The following is a 23965-nucleotide window of genomic DNA, read 5'->3' on the forward strand; positions in this document are numbered from 1 at the left end:
GTTTACAGAGAAGGACAGTGATTTTTTGGCTCTCAGGAATGTTCTGAATGCTATAGATTCTTTCAAAGGTGGTCACATAGTCCTCAATACAATCACTTTCCTTGTAACTAGAGCAGAATTTGTCGCATGTTGGTGGCTTCTGGAAAGGACAGATTACAGCTTGAGGGTTTTGCATCTGTGTCAACAGCATTTTGAAAAAAGAAAAGGAGTACTTGTGGCACCTTAGAGACTAACAAATTTATTAGAGCATAAGCTTTCGTGAGCTACAGCTCACTTCATCGGATGCATTTGGTGGAAAAAACAGAGGAGAGATTTATATACACACACACAGAGAACATGAAAATGGGTTTATCATACACACTGTAAGGAGAGTGATCACTTAAGATAAGCCATCACCAGCAGCAGGGGGGGGGGAAAGGAGGAAAACCTTCCATGGTGACAAGCAAGGTAGGCTAATTCCAGCAGTTAACAAGAATATCAGAGGAACAGTGGGGGGTGCGGTGGGGGGAGAAATAACATGGGGAAATAGTTTTACTTTGTGTAATGACTCATCCATTCCCAGTCTCTATTCAAGCCTAAGTTAATTGTATCCAGTTTGCAAATTGATTCCAATTCAGCAGTCTCTTGTTGGAGTCTGTTTTTGAAGCTTTTTTGTTGAAGTATAGCCACTCTTAGGTCTGTGATCGAGTGACCAGAGAGATTGAAGTGTTCTCCAACTGGTTTTTGAATGTTATAATTCTTGACGTCTGATTTGTGTCCATTCATTCTTTTACGTAGAGACTGTCCAGTTTGGCCAATGTACATGGCAGAGGGGCATTGCTGGCACATGATGGCATCTATCACATTGGTAGATGCGCAGGTGAACGAGCCTCTGATAGTGTGGCTGATGTGATTAGGCCCTATGATGGTGTCCCCTGAATAGATATGTGGACAGAGTTGGCAACGGGCTTTGTTGCAAGGATAGGTTCCTGGGTTAGTGGTTCTGTTGTGTGGTGTGTGGTTGCTGGTGAGTATTTGCTTCAGATTGGGGGGCTGTCTGTAAGCAAGGACTGGTCTGTCTCATAGTCCCGAGTCCCTAGACATACCCAGATACTTGTTTCAGAGTAGCAGCCGTGTTAGTCTGTATTCGCAAAAAGAAAAGGAGGACTTGTGGCACCTTAGAGACTAACAAATTTATTTGAGCATAAGCTTTCGTGAGCTACAGCTCACTTCCTCTAAGGTGCCACAAGTACTCCTTTTCTTTTTCCAGATACTTGTGTTGGAGACATTAAGGATGATAAGTACTTGTGGCACCTTAGAGACTAACAAATTTATTAGAGCATAAGCTTAATGCATCCGATGAAGTGAGCTGTAGCTCACAAAAGCTTAAGCTCTAATAAATTTGTTAGTCTCTAAGGTGCCACAAGTACTCCTTTTCTTTTTGCGAATACAGACTAACAGGGCTGCTACTCTGAAACAGCATTTTGAGTTGGTGTTCCCTCTTCCCATGCTTCCTGTCTTCCAGTTTCAGGACTTTCTGGTGTGCTTCCAATTGCTATTGCTTTTCTGCCTCCCCTACTTTGGCTCTCTGTTCAGCTTCCCATTTCTGGTGCTCATGTTCCTTGTCTGTTTTTGCTAATGCCAATCTGGCCAGCTCTGACTTCATGGAGGTTCACTGTGGCCTGCCTCTGCCTTGATCATTTTTCTGCTTTCTTTTATTCCGTTTCTATCACCCGAGATAAACAAACAGAAAATGATAAAACTGGAACCTTTTTTGTCCATTTCCAACCTTCTCATTTGTGAATCTTGCAGAATCTAATTTACCAGTGCTTGGAGTGTGACCCTCAGCCAACTGTGTGTAAATCCTGCTAACACTACGTCACTGTGATGCTTTCTCAGGGTGCCCATGACGATGAGTCACATTGTTACCCTTCTGCCTTAGTCTTTACTTTGCCTTGCGGGTAACACTTGGGGCATCCCAGTTTCCACCCCTGTCACAGGACACTCCCAGAAATTACCAAGTTTGCTGTCTTCAAAGAGACAATGTGCACACCAGCTAGTTTGATTCAACTGAGGATTCATGCTTGGCTTAATATTACAACACTGAGATGTACCTATGATAAACAAGAAGAAGTTTTTAACAAAGATAGAGTTTTAAGTGACACTGAGTAAGGATAATGGAAACAATTGGTTACAAGTAAAACAAAAAGACAAGCTGCTTCTACAAGACTAGAACTTAACTTCAGCAAGTTAATCTTTGAAATGGATTATTTTTCCAGTGTATCCCAGAGAAAGGCTCTTTCCCCCCACTCCTTGTTCTCTGGTGTGCTGACACCATGGTGCTTTCTTCATCCTCCAGCTAACCTAATCTTCCTGTTTAGCTCAGATGCAAATGTACCTCCCATTGCATTTGGCTTCACAATATTTGTCTTACATCAGAGATCCAAGTACATCAACCTTCCTTTGCCTGGGAAAGACTTGTTTGTCAACCCTGTTTATCAAACCCCGTGTTTTCAACATGTTTTAGTCCATACAACTTAATTATTTCCCGTATATACATCATGCAACGCTTATAATAACCATAATGATATAAGTTTTCATTTGATCTCTCACATGATCTTCCTTACAGATAAACACTCTGACAGCCATGTGGCAAACAGGCCAGATAGGAGTTGCTGCTGCAGGACAGTGACCCTGTTCCCAGCTGGGATTGAGGGACACTTAGGCTCACAGCCTGGGTTTGCTTGGAAAAATTAATTTAATAATCACAGATTAGTAAGTAAGATAAAAATCATTTGGTTGCAACCTATTTACCTGTGTTCCCAGACCATATTAGTATTCATAAACTTAATCTTAGCACTGTAACTTTAAAAAGTGTATAAATCCAATGCTGATTCTGTAAGTAAAATTTTCCTTGTAGACGTAGGCCCAGATTTGTAAAGGTATTTAGGCCTTGCTGCATTCAGCATTGCAACGCCTAACTGGTTGAAAAGCATAAGTCTCATTTTCAAAAGGGATTTAAGCACTTAGGAGCATAAATCCCATTGACAGGATATTTTAAAAAAGACAAAAAACAATGCTGCATATCACCATATTTCATAGTCACATCTTCGATGAGTTTTGAAGTTTGCTTTTCAAAATATCCAAAGAGACTACATGAATGGGGCCAGACTAATTGTTGGTGTAACTCCAGTAAGGTCAATAGAGTTTCGCCAATTTGCACCTAGTCTGAATTTGGCCTTGTAAGTGTCTGAGATTTTATTTTTAGTAAAATGACTGCCATGTTTGATGTTGCAGTTTGAGCTGCTATAAGTTTACGTGAGAGCTGAATAGATCTCTCAGCTCTAGCCAAAGGGCCAAATTCTTCCCTCAGTGATCTGGCTGTCAATGCAGAGTATTCCAGGGAAGCTAATGGAGACACTCCAGTAAAAATCCAGGCTGAGAGCTGATACATGACTGTAAACCACATGACTACGCCTAAATTAATGGAGTTAAGCCATTCTAAATTCAGATTTCAGAGTAGCAGCCGTGTTAGTCTGTATTCACAAAAAGAAAAGGAGTACCTGTGGCACCTTAGAGACTAACAAATTTATTAGAGCATAAGCTTTCGTGAGCTACAGCTCACTTCATCAGATGCATCCGATGAAGTGAGCTGTAGCTCACGAAAGCTTATGCTCTAATAAATTTGTTAGTCTCTAAGGTGCCACAAGTACTCCTTTTCTTTTTTCTAAATTCAGAGTGAGTGTAGAAACTGGAAAATCAGCAAAGAGTCCTGTGGCACCTTATAGACTAACAGACTTATTGGAGCATAAGCTTTGGTGGGTGAATACCCACTTCATCGGATGCATGTAGTGGAAATTTCCAGAGGCAGGTATAAATATGCAAGCAAGAATCAGGCTAGGGATAACGAGGTTAGTTCAATCAGGGAGGATGAGGCCCTCTTGGGAGTGAAGGTGCAAAAAAACTTCAGGACCAGACTTCAACGAGAAACTGCTGAGCTTCAGTTCATCTGCAAATTTGACCCCATCAGCTCAGGATGAAATACAGACTGTAAGTGGCTCGCCAACTACAAAAGCTGTTTCTCCTCCCTTGGGGTTCACACCTCAGCTGCTAGACGAGGGCCTCATCCTCCCTGATTGAACCAACCTCGTTATCCCGAGTCTGATTCTTGCCTGCATATTTGTACCTGCCTCTGGGAATTTCCTCTCCATGCATCCGACGAAGTGGGTATTCACCCACCAAAGCTCATGCTCCAATACTTCTGTTAGTCTATCAGGTGCCACAGGACTCTCTGCCGCTTTCACAGATCCAGACTTACATGGCCATCCCCTCTGATGTAGAAACTGGTTCAGCATATTTAAATTATTCTGATCTATATCGTTAAAAAAGAACAAATGTGAATAGCTTTATCCAGAGCTGCACTGGCATAGACTGAGGGTGCCCGGGAAGCTGAGAGGCAGGGAGTGGGACACAGGAGAGGGTGAGGCTGCAATGAGACTTTATTAATGACTGTTAGTGACTGGGGTTAAACCAGGTGAGCTACAGCAGCCGCAGCAGCAACAACAGCAAAAACCATCAAGCCCAAAATAACTTTCTTATAAACAACTCTCACCTTGTCGGTTTTATTTTCCCCAATATAACGTCTCACTTTTTCTTCAGTTAAACTAGGTTCCGAGTACTTGTGGCACCTTAGAGACTAACAAATTTATTAGAGCATAAGCTTTCGTGAGCTACAGCTCACTTCATCGGATGCATTTGATGGAAATGCATTTTTTTCCACCAAATGCATCCGATGAAGTGAGCTGTAGCTCACGAAAGCTTATGCTCAAATAAATTTGTTAGTCTCTAAGGTGCCACAAGTACTCCTTTTCTTTTTGCGAATACAGACTAACACGACTGCTACTATGAAACTAGGTTCCGAGTGGATCTCACTGACATAACATCTGCCGCCGTTCCCCTGAACCATTCCCTGGATCATTTCAATCAGCTTAGAAACCTGCAAGCCTGTTCTGCTCCAGCTGCTTCATTATTGAAAGCGCAGGATTAGTCCCCACACTTCTGAATCCGCCTGTTAAGATCTTGGTTCTTTCTCATGTAGTCACACAGCGAGTTACCGTCTAAATCTTCTTTCCGGGTGAACAGGGCAATCATGTGCCTCATGGCTTCAAGTCCAAAAATCTCCTGGACTTGCTTCACTGTGTCCTTGTCTTCTTCAGTGCACTGGCCCAGCTGGGTCACCAGCAGCAGAGCATGGGGGCCAGGGGCAGAGAGTGCGATACAGCGACCAATCTCTCTATATGTTTCTGCACAACAAACCTTTCAGTCAAAAATGGCTGGTGTATCAATAACCACAAGCTCCCTCCCATTCCAGCTCCTTTGCCCTATTTCGCAAGTCACAGTTACTGGCTTTGTCCTGAGTTCGGACTCAAACCTTCTTTCCCCAAGGATGGAGTTTCCCGTTGCACTTTTCCCAGCTCCAGTTTTGCCAACAAGGTTGATTCTGAGTTCCGAACTCCTGCCGTCATCTGCAGCTGCGGGCAACAGGTTTGATAGTCAGAACATCATTGCACAGATACAAGCAGAGTGAGTTGGTCTCTCAATAAGCGATGGTCACATAAACACCACCCTATATCGGAATCCTACTGACCGCTATTCCTACCTACATGCCTCTAGCTTTCATCAAGATCATACCACACGATCCATTGTCTACAGCCAAGCTCTACGATATAACCGCATTTGCTCCAACCCCTCAGACAGAGACAAACACCTACAAGATCTCTATCATGCATTCCTACAACTACAATGCCCACCTGCTGAAGTGAAGAAACAGATTGACAGAGCCAGAAGAGTACCCAGAAGTCACCTCCTACAGGACAGGCCCAACAAAGAAAATAACAGAACACCACTAGCCCTCACATTCAGCCCCCAACTAAAACCTCTCCAACGCATCATCAAGGATCTACAACCTATCCTGAAGGACGAGCCATCACTCTCACAGATCTTGGGAGACAGGCCAGTCCTTGCTTACAGACAGCCCCCCAATCTGAAGCAAATACTCACCAGCAACCACACACCACACAACAGAACCACTAACCCAGGAACCTATCCTTGCAACAAAGCCCGTTGCCAACTCTGTTCACATATCTATTCAGGGGATACCATCCTAGGGCCTAATCACATCAGCCACACTATCAGAGGCTCATTCACCTGCGCATCTACCAATGTGATATATGCCATCATGTGCCAGCAATGCCCCTCTGCCATGTACATTGGCCAAACTGAACAGTCTCTACGTAAAAGGATAAATGGACACAAATCAGACGTCAAGAATTATAACATTCAAAGACCAGTTGGAGAACACTTCAATCTCTCTGGTCACTCGATCACGGACCTCAGAGTGGCTATACTTCAACAAAAAAGCTTCAAAAACAGACTCCAACGAGAGACTGCTGAATTGGAATTAATTTGCAAACTGGATACAATTAACTTAGGCTTGAATAGAGACTGGGAATGGATGAGTCATTACACAAAGTAAAACTATTTCCCCATGGTATTTCTCCCCCCCACCCCACCCCCCACTGTTCCTCAGATATTCTTGTTAACTGCTGGAATTAGCCTACCTTGCTTGTCACCAGGAAAGGTTTTCCTCCTTTCCCCCCCCTGCTGCTGGTGATGGCTTATCTTAAGTGATCACTCTCCTTACAGTGTGTATGATAAACCCATTGTTTCATGTTCTCTGTGTGTGTATATAAATCTCTCCTCTGTTTTTTCCACCAGATGCATCCGATGAAGTGAGCTGTAGCTCACGAAAGCTTATGCTCTAATAAATTTGTTAGTCTCTAAGGTGCCACAAGTACTCCTTTTCTTTTCTCAGTTCTAGTCGTCACTGAATCTCTGCTTTGAGGGCTGCAGTGGTCATATGTCCCATTTTAGATATAAACACAATACCTGGGCCAAATGGAAAGACTCCCCTGGATTGATTTCAAAGGCCAATGGATCAGGCTCATATTGAGCAACTGCCCAGTTGTCTGGCAACTCAATATAGTAATAACTTTCCCTGAATACAGCCAATAAAAACCTTACCTTCAGGCTGCCCAGATATGGTGGGGAAAGATTCGTTGGAAGACATTTTAAGAGGCAAGGTGTTCAATCCCAATGTAATACTCAGTATCTCACTGGATTTCTGAATAAAAGAAAGAGGAGAATGTCATTATTTACTAGCCCATGTTAAAGGGTTTAGTCATAATAGTTTGAGTTTAGCGCCACCCAAAATACATGTGTGTGCAGAATGTGTCTTTAGGGCAATAAAAGCATTTCTCTATTTTTCACATTACTACTTTACTAATACACAGTTAGATGATGTGTCACAGGATGATGCTGGTCCTTTAAGAGGAAAGAGGCCCGTGCACCTGTGATTTATCAGCTGATCTCCAATGGGGCTTAAGAGGGCATCTGGGCTGTAGTGGGAGGAGATCGGCAGGTGAGAGCTGTGGAGACCTGGAGAGTCAGACAGGAAGCAGCTGGAGAAAGCTGCAGGAGACCCAGTAGAGATGCCAGGCTCTGAGGAGAGCTGGAACAGATCTGCAGGTGTGAACTGACCAGGGCTGGGGATCCCTGATGAGCGGAAGGCTTGGGCAGTGGCCAAAGGGGAAGATCCAGTTTGGTCAGGGGAAGCCGAGTGTGGAAGCAAGAGGGTGGACTCTGGAGGGATGTGTGCTAAGCTGGGGTAGGAGTCCCAGACAGGGGGCTGGGCAGTGGGATACTGCGGGGAGCCCTCGGGGTGAAGCCCTGCGTGAGGGATGTGGGAGGAGGCCCAGAACAAGGGGTTGGTCCTGGAGAAATGTCCCCTCACCATGGGAAGGCATCACAGGCAGGGAGGCCTGGGGAGCAGAACCCTGAGGGGAGCTCTCTTGTGTAGGGTGGCCAGGTGCCTGGTTTTTGACTGGAAACTCCGGTCGAAAAGGGGACCTGACAGTGTTCGGTCAGTACTACTGACCAGACACCCAAAGTCCAGTTACTGTGGGTGGGGGAGGCTGAGAGGCACCAGGTCATCACCTGCGCCAGCCCCGACTCAGCCGGGGACGCGTCCTGCCTGTGTCATGCACCTGCAGCTCTCAGCCCCGGCTCTGCAGGTGAGTCTCTGCTCACCTGGAAGCAGGAGGGAGAGGAAAAGAAGGAAGCCTCAGGGGAAGGGGAGGAAGAGGAGCGAATGGGAGATGGGGCCTTGGGGGGAAGAGGTGGGGGGGAAGAGGTGGTGGGAGGGAGGTTCTGTCACTTCTACTGGAGTGTCTGGTTTTTAAACATTACAAAGTTGGCAACCCTACTCTTGTGGGATACCTGACTTGGAGCTGTGACAAAAGTCAGGAGACTGGTTGCTCTCATGGGGTGGACTGGAGATTGGGGCCCCGGGTTGGGGAAAAAGGAACTGGGAACAAAGTGCTGCTATTGACTGTCAGGTGGGGGACCTGGAGGTGATGTCCCTGAAGAGGGGAATGAAAAAACTGCTGTACCTTGATATGTTTCCTGGGGGTTTGTGGAGATGGGCTTTACTACAAGGGTTTGGGGGAATGACTGCATGGATGTTTATGAATAAGTTATGCTCAGGGGCAGGCTTTGTATTGGACACAGACTATGGTGCTTTTGTGACCAAACCGAAGGAGAAACTGAGGCAGGCATGAAATATTGTAGGGCGTTGCTCGAGGCAGGGCCTGCCATATGACATGGTGATTGTTATTTTATTGTAATTGAGTCATATTATCTTGTGTGGTGAAATATAACAACTATATTTCTACTCATGGATGAGTTTTTCCTCTCCACATTTGCCTGATTACAAGAACAGGAACCATAATGATCAGATCTAAAAGTCTTAATTCAGACCCGACTAATGAAGACTGGTAATGATCCTTTATCAGCCAGTTCTACTGGTGAGGAAGTAAAATCCAAACACTGGTTCAATCATAGAGAGAGAGATGTCCAAATATATGAAAATCTGTAAACTAGAACTAGTTGAATATTGCAGGACTGTTTGGAAACATTGATTCAAATTCTGAAATGCTGCTTCATTCAAATATGTTCATGCCACCTTCATGTTTGTGAACATAAATGTGAACTGACCATTGGTTTCTTAAGTGTTCGGAGAATGGGTGTTGTTCATACAAACAGACAAATTCACATATTATCCAAGGTATTTGTGGATGACCAAGAGTATTCCTCATTTGCTATATATTATTCTCCTTTCAGAAAAGTTAGCCATCCTGTCAAGGAGCAGCAACACTAGCGTGTGACTTAGGTGGCAAATCCCACCTCAACAATAACAAATAGTGAACAGCAAACACTCAAATGGAGCAATTTGCAGATAACCCTGAAGCTAAAAATTCTTCATTCAAAGAAATCAGGACTGGTTCATGAACAATTCATGAATAAGAAAAGGAGCAAAATTGGTGATCATCGCAATGACTAATTCAACCAATCGGCTTCCTCAGATTTTAAACACTTCCACTACATTGAATGGAGAGAATCCATTCGCTGGCATATCCAGCTGAGGAGCATTGTAACTGTCTGTGTAGAACTGAAGATCTGGACAGCACAGAGCTAAGCCTCCAAGCAAACCTCTTGCTCCTCAGACTGTTTAATAAGTCACGACAGTGTGCAGCTTATTTTTGTACATCTTTCAGCCCACAGGGTGAGAAATCTAGAACCGGATCCCTCCTATGGCTAATAACTAAAAATGATCACACATTACCTAAGCATCTTCTTAACTCTTAAGATCAGGGTGCTACTGGAACAAAATTACAGCTGTAACCACCCTGAACTACACTACCGTGTTCTGAAGATTAAACACTAACAGTGTGGCTCAAACTGTAGAAAATGCAGCAGAAGATAGAGTCCCTGCCCCCAGAGTTCACAATCTGATGTCCCACTCCTCCAATTCACTGCATGCTGGTGTTTGCTCACACAGAGCCAGTGTTCCTATTTACAATCGCACTTTAAAAGTTATTAATATTTTAATTAGAACAGACCTAGCACATCGCTACAGTTGAGGTTAAGACCAACTTTCTGTATAAAGTCTTGACTCTTCCAAATGCTCTGAAATCTGCACAATTACTTGGATTGCCTTGAAATTTGGTGAGACTTATTGAGGGTTTGGGATACAATAAATTACCCAAATTTGGGGTCATTTGACCAAGGGGTTCCGAAGCTATAGAAAATAAACAGCTTTTCTTAAGTTGACATATTCTATCAGCATATTTTTGCCCAGACCTGGGAATCAAATCATGGCTCTGATCCTGGCCCAAGGGTCTCACCCACTTGAGGGTAACCCCCAGAGAGTGCCCATTTGGGGGAGCAGAATTCAGAACGATATTTGCTAACGAGTTTAGCTCTCAATTTAGGTTCAATTTAGGCTCACAAGTTAAACAGATGTGGTTGTGGGGGGACTAGGGGATGGATGGGAGAGAAGGGGAAAGGATTGGGGATCTCAGGTGAGAGGAAAGGGGTGGGGATTAGGGGAATTGGGAGAGGAGAGGGACACAGGTCCCTATAGTTAAAACTATATCGGTGTTGCTATAGTTAAGGTTGGGAAATGCTTCCAGTTTAAAAGGATGATTTTTCTAAGTGCTCTAAAATCCACATGCTTACACAGCTTGTCTTGAAATTTTCTGTGCCTCCTGGGAGAGTAGGGTAAGAATAGTGATCCAAATTTTGAGTCATTTGAGCAAGAAGTTCAGCTGTGAAGTGGGAAGAATAATTTAAAGTTCTTTGAGATCTGCTGATGGAACGCACTACATAAAAGCTAGGTCTTTTTGTTCTTACCCAGCCACAGTAGCGTATCAGCAGCAACTCTACATGAGAACTACAATTGCCAAAATTACCACTGAATCCTACAACAAATATTTCCCCTTCTGTTCAAAAAACTAGGAAATTCACTGACAAAAACCTTTATTAAGCTCGAGTTAAAGTTGCCTAGAGGTATCTCGTGCCCTTCCAGAATGTTAAGTTAGGTAAAACTCGAACCTCTGAAAACCAGGAAATGTAGAGTTAAGGTTTGGTTGGCTTGTACCTTAACTCTGCCCTCTTTGAGCAATGACCCCATGTGCCCATAGCACATGTACTTGCACTCTGTCTTTGCAGATAGGAATCGGGCACTTGACAACGGTAGCGGAGTCAAACACCTTCTCTTTGTTAAGGCAGAAGTTGTGTCTGGGTCAGCAGTACTATACAGGAGCTACCTACGCCAGTCCTACACTCAACCACTGAGCCTGCTGCCAGAAAAAAGCCCACACTTGTTGCATTTTACAACCCTAACCCCTTTGCCCCCTTTTATGGTCCTTTCATCGTTACTCCTAGGAGTCCCTCACTCAGCCATCACTGAACACACAGACGGCTTTCATACCCCACCTCGCTGCTGACAATCCCTCTGGCAAGAAGACCCCTCGTACTCTGCTACTGACACAATCCACACAACTCATTTCAGCATGCTCAATGGTGCATACTGGATCCCTCAAGATAGACATGCACTCTTCCCTTTGATCACAGCCATGGAGGGCACAGATCCAGATCCCCTTAACACCGCTCTGTGATGCTCCTCGAGCTAATCCCCAGATCTCCTGAGACAAGAAGTTTTTGATTAAAGAAACTAGAACGATATACAATTAACATGACACACATGAAATGAATTCAAAACTGGCTAACTGATACATTTTAAAATGTAATTGTACACTGGGAATTGCCATTGAAGGGGTGTGTTTCTGGTGGGGTCCCGCAGGGATCAGGGTTCTTGGCTCTACACTGTTTAACATTTTAATCAATGACTTGGAAGAAAACGTAAAATCATCCCTGATAAAGTTTGCGGATGACACACAAATTGGGGGAGTGGTAAATAGTGAAGAGCACAGGTCACTGATTCAGAGCAATCTGGACCACTTGGTAAACTGGGTACAAGCCAACAACGTGTGTGTTTCAGTATGGCTAATTGTAAATGTATACATCTAAGAACAAAGAATGCAGCCATATTTACAGGATGGGGGACTCTAGCTTGGGAAGCTATGACTCTGAAAAAGATGTGGGGGTCATGGTGAGTAACCAGCTGAACATGAGCTCTGAGTGCGGCACTGTGGCCAAAAGAGCTAATGGGATCCTGCGATGCATAAACGGGGGAATCTTGAGTAGGGACAGAGCGGTTATTTTACTTATGTTTTCTAGTACTGGTGCAACCACTGCTGGAATCCTGGGTCCAGTTCTGGTGTCAACAATTCAAGAAGAATTTTGATAAATTGGAGAGGGCTCTGAGAAGAGCCATGAGAATGATTAAGGATTCAAAAACATGCATTATAGTGATAGACTCAAAGAGCTCAATTTCCTTAGCTTAACAAAGAGAAAGCTAAGGGGTGACTTGATTAGTCTATAAATATCTACACGGGGAACAAATATTTATATAATGGGGTCCTCAGTCTGGCAGAGAAAGGTAGAACACGATCCAATGGTTGGAAGTTGAAGCTAAAAACATTCAGACTGCTAATAAGGTGTACATTTTTAATGGTGAGAGTAATTAACCACTGGAACAATTTTGCAAGGGTCATGGTGGATTGTGCATCACTGACAAGTTTTAAATCAAGATTGGATGTTTTTGTAAAAGCTCTGCTCTAGGAATTATTTTAGAGAAGGTCTCTGGCCTGAGTTATACAGGAGGTCAGACTTGATCAGAGTGGTCCCTTCTGGCTTTGGAATTTATGAATCTATGAAAATAAATTGCAGCTCTGCCAAACTTCTTTACCTAATGCCTCCGCTGTTCGGTACAGCTACCCCTAGCACAGTGAATGCAGCTGGAATGCACGCAGAGAAATCCCACTGGCTATCGCCAGCTCCAGGGAGCAGAGTTAGGTTTGTGCTGGCATGTACCTTGACTCTGTGTTTTATGGTTTTCAGACGTTTGAGTTTTGCTGAACTGGAAGTTCTGGAAGGACATGACATACCACTGGGCAACCTTAACTCCGCATTAATGAAGTTTTTTGCCAGTGACTGTGCATTAACTTTTGCACAAAGACTTTCCTGCAGTTTGCCCCTGGGTTTGTGAGATGTTAATCCTATCAGAGCTTTGTATAAGGAGAGGGGAGCGTGAGGAATGTGGTCTGCAAATCTGTGTGCCTTGCTTACAGGCTGCAGGCCCAAAACTTTATCTTCGACTCACTGTCTGCAGACCCAAAGTGTTAAGCTAAATGCAGCCTTGCTCTTAGGTCTTCTGACAACCCCGAAGAAGTCAGACAGAAAGCCAGCTTTTCAGAAAAGACATCGTATAAGTAATTTGATATTTGCAGGTCTCCTTTTAAAAATAGTGAACAATCAACCAGTGTGTGTGTGTGTGTATCTAAGGGGTTGTGGGTTTTTTCTTTGTATTTTGCTAAATATTTTGCAACAAATTATTAATGCAAAGTGTTTACAGCTAAAGCCTTTGAGTTATGTTGAAGGCATTTTGTTGGCATTACTGTCTCACAAAAACTGTCCCTGCTGTTTCAAGGTTGTTTTGCTGTATTTCTTAAATCTATGTTTAAGCATTTTCATAAAATTGCTTCCTGTTATTTAAAAGTACACTACAATAAGGTACCTGTTTGTACCTTACATTCTGAAAGAGTCACAGTTTAACACAGCAAAATGGGGATAGTTTGTGGAAAGAACAGTCAAATGTTATCAACTTTTTTACAGAGACCATTTTAAACACGGTTTTAATTTTATATCATAATTAAATGTAAGCAGTGTCTGAATGAATGCTTCCCTGACAGCTAGCTGGGACCGGGAGAGACTTGGGTTTGTTTATGTAAATACAGTTTGCTCCTGCTCTGCTTAGATAGTCAGCACATAGATCAGTGTCAAAGTAAACAATTTTGGCTGGTGTTGGGTACAAATCACTTTAGTACTAAATGCAGGGGTAGTGAAATGCTGTTACCAAAATGTTGTAATTATTGTGGGAATACAGGGAAGCAGGACTGTGCTTAACCTGTCCCAAATGAGGGAGGTCACCTTCATCTGAAAGGATGTTGTTAAGCCAGGGGCTCAAATGCTAGAGGCCTGTGAAAGTAAGAGGAGGGGGGATAGGAATTCTTAACTAGGAGGCTGTACTCTTGCATCAAGGGTCCTCTCTAGATTTGTTTAACCTATTTCTCCCCCCTGTTCAAAGACTAGAGCTAAATAGGCTTTACTAGGAGCCCTTTTGTTATGTTAAAGACCCAGTCACAGCTGAGGTCAGTTGTGGTAGGACTGTGTTTCTGCCCTGCTTCTAAGAGCTAAAAATCACTAAGAGTTGAAATCATTTGAGGGGGGACAGTGTTTCTACCCAGCCTGCAAGGAGCTGAAAATTACTGAGAAATGATGTGCAGAGGTCACAGCAGAGGCAAGTGGCAGCAGAAGGCAACTGACAGTCAGTTGGTGAACGAGTGGCTGGTGTGGTGGAGGTGCGATGGGTGGCTGGTGGAGAGGTGCGGCGAGCAGGTGGCCAGAGGGCGGCTGGTGGACAGGCGCAGAGAGAGCAGTGAGCAGGTGGCCAGCAGGAGCAGCCCGTGGGGTAGCTGACAAAAAGGGGCAGCGAGCAAGTGGCTGAGAAGCAGAGCAAGTAAGGTACCTCTTTATCCCATCCGGGGGGGGAGGGCTGGGGGTGAACTCTGCAGATGCATCTCTGAACTCTGGGTCTGCACTGACCAAGGACTGCAGTGGGGTGCAGAGAAGGGCGGGGTGCAGAGAAGGATCGGGCACACGAAAGGGACATTTGGGTTGCTGGATGTAAGATCCTGAGGGGAAAAGGTCACTGTCCAACCTACTTGGGGGTAGGTCTTTTGCTCATGGTTTATGTTTATGAACCCTGTGTGTGGTGTTTTCCCAAATTAATGCCGAGTTACTTCCCTCCTTTTATTAAAAGTTTCTTTTCTACACTCGGACTCTGTGCGTGCAAGTGGGGAAGTATTGCCTCTCAGACGTGCCCGGGGTGGTGTGTAATTTCCCCAATTTACTGGGGTGGGGGCTCGAGCCAGTTCTGTGTTGTATAAATGGAAAGGAACCCCTAGATATTGAACCCGGACCTGTTACATAATCAGCTTTACTAAAATTGGTAAGTTGTAAGTTTGGTAGGAAACCAACAGAAAATAAGTAAAAGTTTAGTCTTGTATGTTTCTTGCACAGCTAGATTTCTCTTCAGCTAGTGCATGTGTGTTTTCTATAAAATAATGCTGAAAACCCAAGTCTGTCTGTCATTTTGAGGGCTGTGCGTGTGCTGTACACATGCAGGATGGTGTATATTGGCTTTGCGTGTGTATGGTGGGATATCAGCCCAGATTCACAAAAGATCTTAGCTACCTTGGTCCCAGTTTTAGGTTGCACTCTGATTAACAAAACTCCCGTTGAGCTGTCGCTTATGGCTGTAGGTGCCTAAACTCACTCTCCACATAAATGTTGACGGGGGCGAAGATAGGCAGACGACCAGTGAGCGCTTTGTCTGATTTGGAGTAAAAGTGAAACTTAACAGAAACAGCCCTATAAATATCCCTGATAAAATCCCAGTAGCCCGGGAGGACACTGCAGAGGCTGGCGGGAGCTCATTGGTAGCCAAAATGAGTCCAGCTTGCTTATGTGTTTACGCTGCTGGCCTGGGTGGGGGAAGGAGGGGCCAGCTGGGGGCCGTTTGGCAAGCAACCTCGCTCTGAAATGATCCAGCTGTAGGTTCTAAGAACTGGGTTTGTGTTGCTCTGTGGCAGCACAGCCCGAGAAGTGCTTTGAACCGGGAAATGGAAGTGCCGATATGCCTGGCTCCCAGCAGGGCTGCAGCCAGCTCTCCCCACGTGTTAAAAGTCATCTGGGTAAGGGCTGGTGTGATGGAGAGAAGGCAAATCAGTAGGGAAACTGCACATCCTTTGAAAATTCTCTTCACCCTGGAGGCTCTGGGTTGATTATTTTAAGTAGTGTAGAAGAATGAACCCTCTTCAGAGCAGAGAAAGTAAAATTTCTTCCCTATCTTCTGAACTGCTCAGGCAGGGTTGGTCTGGTGGGACAGGCAATGATCAGAAGAAATGATGATGAAGGAAATATCTTCTTGAAGTCCTTGTTTGTGCCAAGCTATCGTTCCTCAAATCTAGGCAGGCCCATTCATGCTACATTTATTACATTAACCCATTAAAAAGTTCCATTTCAGGATTAGAGAAAAATAACATCTAGCACCGGGGGCCCCACCTTTCTGTATATATAACATTTCAATATGGATGAAACTTTCACAGAAAGAAAAAAACGGCACCCACCCTCTCCCAAGAAAGTCTGTAGTCCACAAGACAACTATGTATAAAATACTAACTGTGTAGAAACTACATTTTATACAGAAATATTCTCTCTTATAAAGAAAAGGAGTACTTGTGGCACCTTAGAGACTAACAAATTTATTTGAGCATAAGCTTTCGTGAGCTATAGCTCACTTCATCGGTTGCATTTGGTGGAAAATACAGTGGGGAGATTTATATACACACAGAGAGAACATGAAACAATGGGTTATTATCTCTTATAGTCAAGGTAGGTCATCATTAGCAGAGATCAACACTTCCAATTCAGATGAACAACAAGCCCCTCTAAATGTGATGAGTTAGAATTTAGCCTACCCATCCAACTGATTAAAAATTGACCTCAACTTATTACATCTATAGTCATTTTATTTAAAAGAGGAATATAGTTGGCTTTATGTAAATCTTTCATGGCCAAGTTAAAAGTTATTCTGATCTCGTAAAGACTGATGGTTTTTTACCCGTTTGAGCTTCCTTTGTTTTCCCTTCCTGCTTGATGACCTTGTTTACTGCGTTAAATGCAAATCAATGCAAGCATATATTCCTTTGTTTAGGACAGACCTGTTTGCAGACTTCTGCTGGGGCGGGGCTGAATGCACGTTAATAGCATCATACACGGACATCTTATAACTTCACAATGTTGGTACACATTTTTTCATGACGATACCAACCAGCAAATTATGAGTTTTGAAATGATACCTTTGTGACACTCTGTACCTCAAAGTAGCACCCTGGAGCCCCCATATTCACCTATCAATGGAAGGTCATTAAATATCGAGGATCATCCATTTATCGGGCACACCCTTGGACAAACAGATTGTGATGGGGCACTCCATATGCTGTATGAAAATATGCTTATGATATGAATATGTCATAACTGAGATATACTTTATGCAACATGGCTCATGTAGCAGATCACTGGAGAGGTTTCAGACTGGTGGCTGTGTTAGTCTGTATCAGCAAAAACAATGAGGAATCCTTGTGGCACCTTAGAGACTAACAAATTTATTTGGGCATAAGCTTTCGTGGGCTATAACCCACTTCATCAGATGCATGGAGTGGAAAATCCAGTAAGCAGGTACAGTACGAAAGGTTGTGATTTACTGAATATGATTATCCCATTTGTATGCATGTATCATTTTTGTAGATGAAGTTAGGTGTATTGACCTGTGTATCTGTATTGCAAAATCCGCTGCTTTGGGTCACTCCCATTGCTGGCACTTCAGGGACTACAATGGAAAAGCCAGGCAGTGTTGATGGCCCATCAGCAAGAGACAATGAACGGTAAAAGAGCTTAACCTTTCTGCGAACGTGTGAGTCAGCCTGTGAAAAATGGCTACAGGAGCCCTACAGAGAGATGTGACCATGTCACCTGATACTGGAACCCAGCTTGAATTCTGTACTTTTCCATGAGAAGCTGGGGGTGCATCCGATGAAGTGAGCTGTAGCTCACGAAAGCTTATGCTCAAATAAATTTGTTAGTCTCTAAGGTGCCACAAGTACTCCTGTTCTTTTTATGAAACAAAAATTTGCCTTGTGCAAATCCTATTGAAGGGTGAGGAGTGAGGTAATCCAGGTCGTTGGTTCTTCCCGGCTACCCCGCCCAAGATGACCTCTGGAAACAACTCAGACTAAGTCTTCACTACAAAGCTCAAAGTGCTGCTGCGGGAGCACTTTGATCTGCTTGTGCGGTCACCCCCAAGCTCTTGGGAGAGAGCTCTCCCAGTGCTCCCGGTAATCCACCTCCACGAGGGGATTAGCTCCGAGTGCTGGGAGCGCGGCTCCCAGAACTCGGAGCCTGTCTTCACTGGCGCTTTACAGAGCACAAACTTCTTGCGCTCGGGGTGTGTGTGTGTGTGTGTGTGTGTGTGTTTTCACACCCCTAAGCGAGCAAGGTACTGCGTTGTGGCTTGCCAAGTGTCAACAAGCCCTAAGACTGAGCTGGGGAAGGGACTGGGCCCAGGCTGGAAGGGCGTCTGGCCTGCAGAGAAGATGATTTGAACCACATTTAGGGTAAGATCTTACATGTAACTAGTCTCTGTAGGTATCTAGCTTAGATTGCGTGATTTGTATTTTCTTAATAACCTGCTTTGCTCTGTTTGCTTCATCTTTGAGCACTTAAAACACACCTTTTCTTAGTTAATAAATTTATATTTGGTTTATAATATAACCCAGTTTATATAATTTCTAACTGGGGGGGTGGGCAAGAGGCTGTGTATATCTTCTTTCACATTGAGGAACGAAGCGAACTTCATTTAAATTTGGGTTTGCACCCGAAGCGGAGTAAACGTCTGGGTGCTGGAATAAATCCCAGATCTGTTCTCAGTGTCTGACTTATGCAGCTGGATGCGGCCCTGCCTGTGTACTTTGCTGGAGGAGGCTGGAGGGCCTGGCTCAGCAAGACCAGGTAATAGGGAGCCAGTGGTGTCTAAGCACCCCAGATGACATCCCATGGGTCTCGACCCATCACACAGATAGCTACCACCCAGGGCACGCCAGTCTTTCAAGTGTGATCTTCAGACTAGAAAGACTGGCTTGCCCTGGGTGGTAGCTATCTGTGTTATGGGGGAGGGTGGTAACTAAGCAACAGATCACTTCGTGTGTGTGTGGGGGGGGGCGAGGGGGTGCTTTGATCACCTAATTATGCTGATCAGAGAGTCACCTGGCAAAGGGGGCTGGAGGTTATGAAAGAAAGTCTCACTGGCCATTTGAAAGAGAGAAGAGACTTGAGAGACTCCCTGTTCCGGAGGAGAAGCCATGTGCAAGAGGAGAGGAAGGACCCTGGACTCCTTAGAGGACTCTGGTCTAAGCTCAAAATTGCTCCAGAGTGGTGAGGAAGCTGAGGCAGGGAAGTGTGTATAGATGTGTTTATTACTTTGTCTAGATCTGTGTAGTTCTTGTGCTAGATACAGTAAAGAGTGATAGTGTTTTGGGAACCCTTATAAAGCCTGTGTCTCTTTGCTTTCAACTATCATCTGCCCTTGGAGAGGTGACCTGTAAACACTGAGCAACCACCAGGCTGGAGCTCTGGGAAAGGGTGTGCTTAAGTTATTGGGAAGATGGGGTGTGGGGTGGGGCAGCACTGGTGCTGGGTGCCTGGACAGCTGGGCCATGTGGCCCCATTGCTGTGAAGGGGTAACAGACAGTGTGCTGGAGAGGCAAAGAAAGAGAGCTGCAGCCTACCCAGACCATGGGATGCTTAAGAGCACATGGACCCAGTGTGTCAAGACACAAACAGCAGCCCCCTGAGTCTCCAGAAAAGGAAGTTTTTCCAAACTCTCACTTCTCTGGTGAATTAGTCCTGTCCACAGAGGAGCTGGACTAGGGTTCATTCAGCCAAAGTAAAACATCATCAGTTTCTCTTTATAGATTATCATTTTCTAATGCAAAAAGTATTGCACTGTATAATGGGTGGGGGGAGAGAGAGTGAGAGAGCTGCCTAAGAGTGGGAGCTACAAAAGCCCGTGTGCTAAGCGGGGAGACCCCTGAGCTAACCAATGGGAGATGGTGATGTAGCCTTTTATTTTATTTAAAGTGAATTCAGTAATGGGGTATTACATCACCGTGGGTCCAGCTCTGGTTGCCACAGTGTCAAGCTGAACAGAGTGACAGTCACCTCTGCTACCTGCTTCAGATTTAAAGCCTCTAAGAACGCATGAAGACCACGGAGAGTGACACACACATACACACACACACACACACACAAGTACCACGTCTAGTCTGTATTACATGTTTTATTAGAGTCACAAACAAGGTTACAATTATTCAAGCATATAGAAATCCCAAGTGTACCCATGCCCAAGTTATAAATATAGTCCTACTCACATCCTTAAAGCGAGTCTTAGCATCTGATGGATTCCTCACCAATTGAACATCAGTAGAAGAATGGTTCCTGCTGGAGTTTTCCCATAGGTAACCCATTTTATTCAACTGGGAGCCCTCTTCTATATTATAATTTGGACTACACTTACACTCAACACATGCGCATAAACATGTCAACCCTCTTTTTCCCTTTTTGTATTTCTGCACCCCATGAATATTGGGGTGCCCTGTTTTTCATAGGTTGTTTGTAGTTCTTATTTTCATTAGCATCTACACATAAAATGTACCCTATGGTCAGGACCTGTGTTTGAAAAGATGTTACAACAAGGTATCTCATGATCTCAATCAGTACATTGCAGTCAATTTTTCACAACATCACCTGTAGGCACATCTTTTCAGTAGTCTTGTGGCCTAGGGTCTGTGACACTACACCCCATATTTGTCATAGTAATATGATTATACATAACAATGATAATTATGATGCAGTCTGTATAAGATGGGACATGTAGGGTATCACTGGAAAAGTTATGATTTGCTGAATATAATTATACTATTTGTATGCATGTATCATTTTTGAATCTGAAGATATGAATATTGACTATGTATCTGTATTTCACATGTAGCCACACCTGGGTGACACCCACTAGGCAAGATGCTTCCAGTCTAAATAGCTGGTGGTGAAGGGCCCATGCAGGGTAATGGTCCATTAGGGAAAACAATAGGCCTTAGGAGAAGCTTAGCCCCCACCCAGTGAGCCTTCCTGAGGACGCTCCAGACAGCCTGTGGGTAATGGCTGCTATGACTCAGTAAGGTCTGCAAGGGCATGTGACCAGGCCACATGAGACAACTCCATCTTGAATGCCTGTAGTTTTCCACAGACTGGGCTGGGAACTGTTTAGAGATAAAGGGTTCCTGCTATGTGCTAAAGCTCTATAAAGCAAGGAGTAACATCATCTGTTGTTCTTCACTCCTCCACAACTAAACACTTGTGAGAAGCTCCAGAGAAAAAGGACTTGGAAGGGGGGAGGGATCCCAAGCTGCAAAACAAGTGCAGCTTGTGCCTTGAGAATCTGCAAGCCAGCCGGGGTGAGGAATTGCTCATTCAAATCCCATCCTTCTAGTATGTTAGGCTTAGTTTGCATGTTTGTTTATTTGCTAGGTAATCTGCTTTGATCCATTTGCTATCACTTAAAATCTATCTTTTTGTAGTTAATAAACTTGTTTTACGCTTTATCTAAACCAGCAAATCTGGAGTGAAGTGCTTGGAAATCTTGGCTCAAGGCTGTTGCATTTCCTCTCCACACTGAGGGAGGGGCGAACTTTATGAGCTTACTTTGTTCAAATCTCCCTGCAGTCCAAGACAGTACAGTTTTGGGTTTATACTCCAAAGGGGGTGTGCATGCCTGTGGAGTTGGGAGATTGGCAGGTGTCTGCTGGTTACCCCAGTTTGGGTGAGTGGTGCCACCTGCTGTTGTATTGGGTGATAACAAGGCCTGTGTACGGCTGGCTGTGTCCCCAGCCCTGTTGTGTGTCTTAGAGGGGCGCAGTTCTCACAGCTCCCAGACTGTATCCCAGGGGTGATAACCCATCACAGGGTCACTCTTTGATTATGTACTCACGTCAAGCATTTCTTAAGCCTATAGCCTAGCATGGCTAAGCTGATATCTTACAAGCCTCAGCCTGTAGGTCTTGTGTTTCAGCCCGGCTTTACTTATATACGTAATGCATATTTATTATGTCTAAATACTTATCAGTCTTATACCTCTATGATCCGACAACTGAACTCTATTTTGAATACAGTGATTGTATACGACATAACATATGAGTTAATCATAGCACACAATAAATGAATGATAAAATGAACTAATTGGCTACACTTTTGAGAGCCCTGCCCTTCTCACAGAGATAGGCAGCTAAGTCCAGGCTGCATGGAGGCCCCTATCTTGGCCAGCAATTCAAACCTGGGAGCTTCTTTCCTAGAGTAAGGCGGCTTGGCGCCTAAGCCACGTTTTGTGCGAATGAGTTAGGTATGTGCCACATTCTGCACAAACTGCCAGGGGAGGGAGTGGAGGTAATGGGGAAGACTTCCTTATATCCTTTAGCCCAGTGGTTAGGGGACCCACTCAGGATGTGGGAGACTCCACGCTCCACAAAAGCAAGTTGTCAATGTGGAATCTTCATTGAAGACGGTGTTTCTAGTGAGGTTCCAAAGGGGATTGGTTTTAGGCCTGACACTATTTAATATTTTTAGCAATGATCTGGAAGTAAATATAAAATCACTGCTGATAAAATCTGCCGACGACAAACATTGGCAAAGGGGTACATAATGCTGAGGACAGGGAAGATGTACAAAGAGATCTGAATTGCTTGGAGAGCTGGGCCCAAGCAAACACAATGTGTTTTCGTACAGCCAAAAGCAAAGCTATGTTACTAGGCACAGAGAATGCAGTGCCTACTGACAGAAAGGGGGACTGTATCCTGGAAAGTTGTGACCCTGAAATGGATTTGGGTGTTGTAACAGCCCTGGTCAAGCTGCCCCTGCTGGATGCTCACCAGGTTCTTCATTTTGATCCTGCCCACTGGACCCCTGGGTTTTTAAGCTTCCTGAGTCTGAACAGTGTCCAAGCACTGATTCTAGCTGTGGGTTTCTGTCTAATGCCCCCTTCTGAGAGCTTTTTCCACCAAATGCATCCGATGAAGTGAGCTGTAGCTCACGAAAGCTTATGCTCTAATAAATTTGTTAGTCTCTAAGGTGCCACAAGTACTCCTTTTCTTTTTGCGAATACAGACTAACACGGCTGCTACTCTGAAACTTCTGAGAGCTGAGACTCTGCAATCCAATGACATAGGCCCTTAGACTAGGGCTGTACTGGCTCCCCCAGACTTCCAGGAGCTTAAGCATACTTTTTTTCCAGAGCTCCAGCCTCCTGGGTACCCTGGTTTACAGGTACTCCTCCAGGGAGACGTGATAATTGAAGCAAACGACACAGGCTATGTCTACACCACAGAGCCTCTTCTGGCACAGCCCTCTAGTATAGACGCAGCTTACACCAGGAGAAGGAGCTTTTCTGTCACTGTAGGAGCATCATAGAATCATAGAATATCAGGGTTGGAAGGGACCCCAGAAGGTCATCTAGTCCAACCCCCTGCTCAAAGCAGGACCAAGTCCCAGTTAAATCATCCTAGCCAGGGCTTTGTCAAGCCTGACCTTAAAAACCTCTAAGGAAGGAGATTCTACCACCTCCCTTGGTAACGCATTCCAGTGTTTCACCACCCTCTTAGTGAAAAAGTTTTTCCTAATATCCAATCTAAACCTCCCCCATTGCAACTTGAGACCATTACTCCTCGTTCTGTCATCTGCTACCATTGAGAACAGTCTAGAGCCATCCTCTTTGAAACCCCCTTTCAGGTAGTTGAAAGCAGCTATCAAATCCCCCCTCATTCTTCTCTTCTGCAGACTAAACAATCCCAGCTCCCTCAGCCTCTCCTCATAAGTCATGTGCTCTAGACCCCTAATCATTTTTGTTGCCCTTCGCTGTACTCTTTCCAATTTATCCACATCCTTCTTGTAGTGTGGGGCCCAAAACTGGACACAGTACTCCAGATGAGGCCTCACCAGTGTCGAATAGAGGGGAACGATCACGTCCCTCGATCTGCTCACTATGCCCCTACTTATACATCCCAAAATGCCATTGGCCTTCTTGGCAACAAGGGCACACTGCTGACTCATATCCAGCTTCTCGTCCACTGTCACCCCTAGGTCCTTTTCCGCAGAACTGCTGCCGAGCCATTCGGTCCCTAGTCTGTAGCGGTGCATTGGATTCTTCCATCCTAAGTGCAGGACCCTGCACTTATCC

At 44.6% G+C, this 23965-nt stretch overlaps 1 protein-coding gene across 1 annotated transcript in view; it reads right to left on the reverse strand.

The window, feature by feature from the left end:
* Window positions 1–4385: 4385 nt before the first annotated feature.
* Window positions 4386–23965, reverse strand: part of LOC122458498 (GTPase IMAP family member 2-like) — a 237450-nt gene continuing 217870 nt past the window's right edge. The window contains 3 exon segments of the mRNA XM_043507140.1: window positions 4386–4428; window positions 4872–4980; window positions 4983–5494. Of these exon segments, the coding sequence (XP_043363075.1) occupies window positions 4386–4428; window positions 4872–4980; window positions 4983–5494 (664 nt within the window).

This window comes from Dermochelys coriacea, chromosome 2 (genome assembly GCF_009764565.3).
Source record: "Dermochelys coriacea isolate rDerCor1 chromosome 2, rDerCor1.pri.v4, whole genome shotgun sequence".
Taxonomy (NCBI): Eukaryota; Metazoa; Chordata; order Testudines; family Dermochelyidae; genus Dermochelys; species Dermochelys coriacea.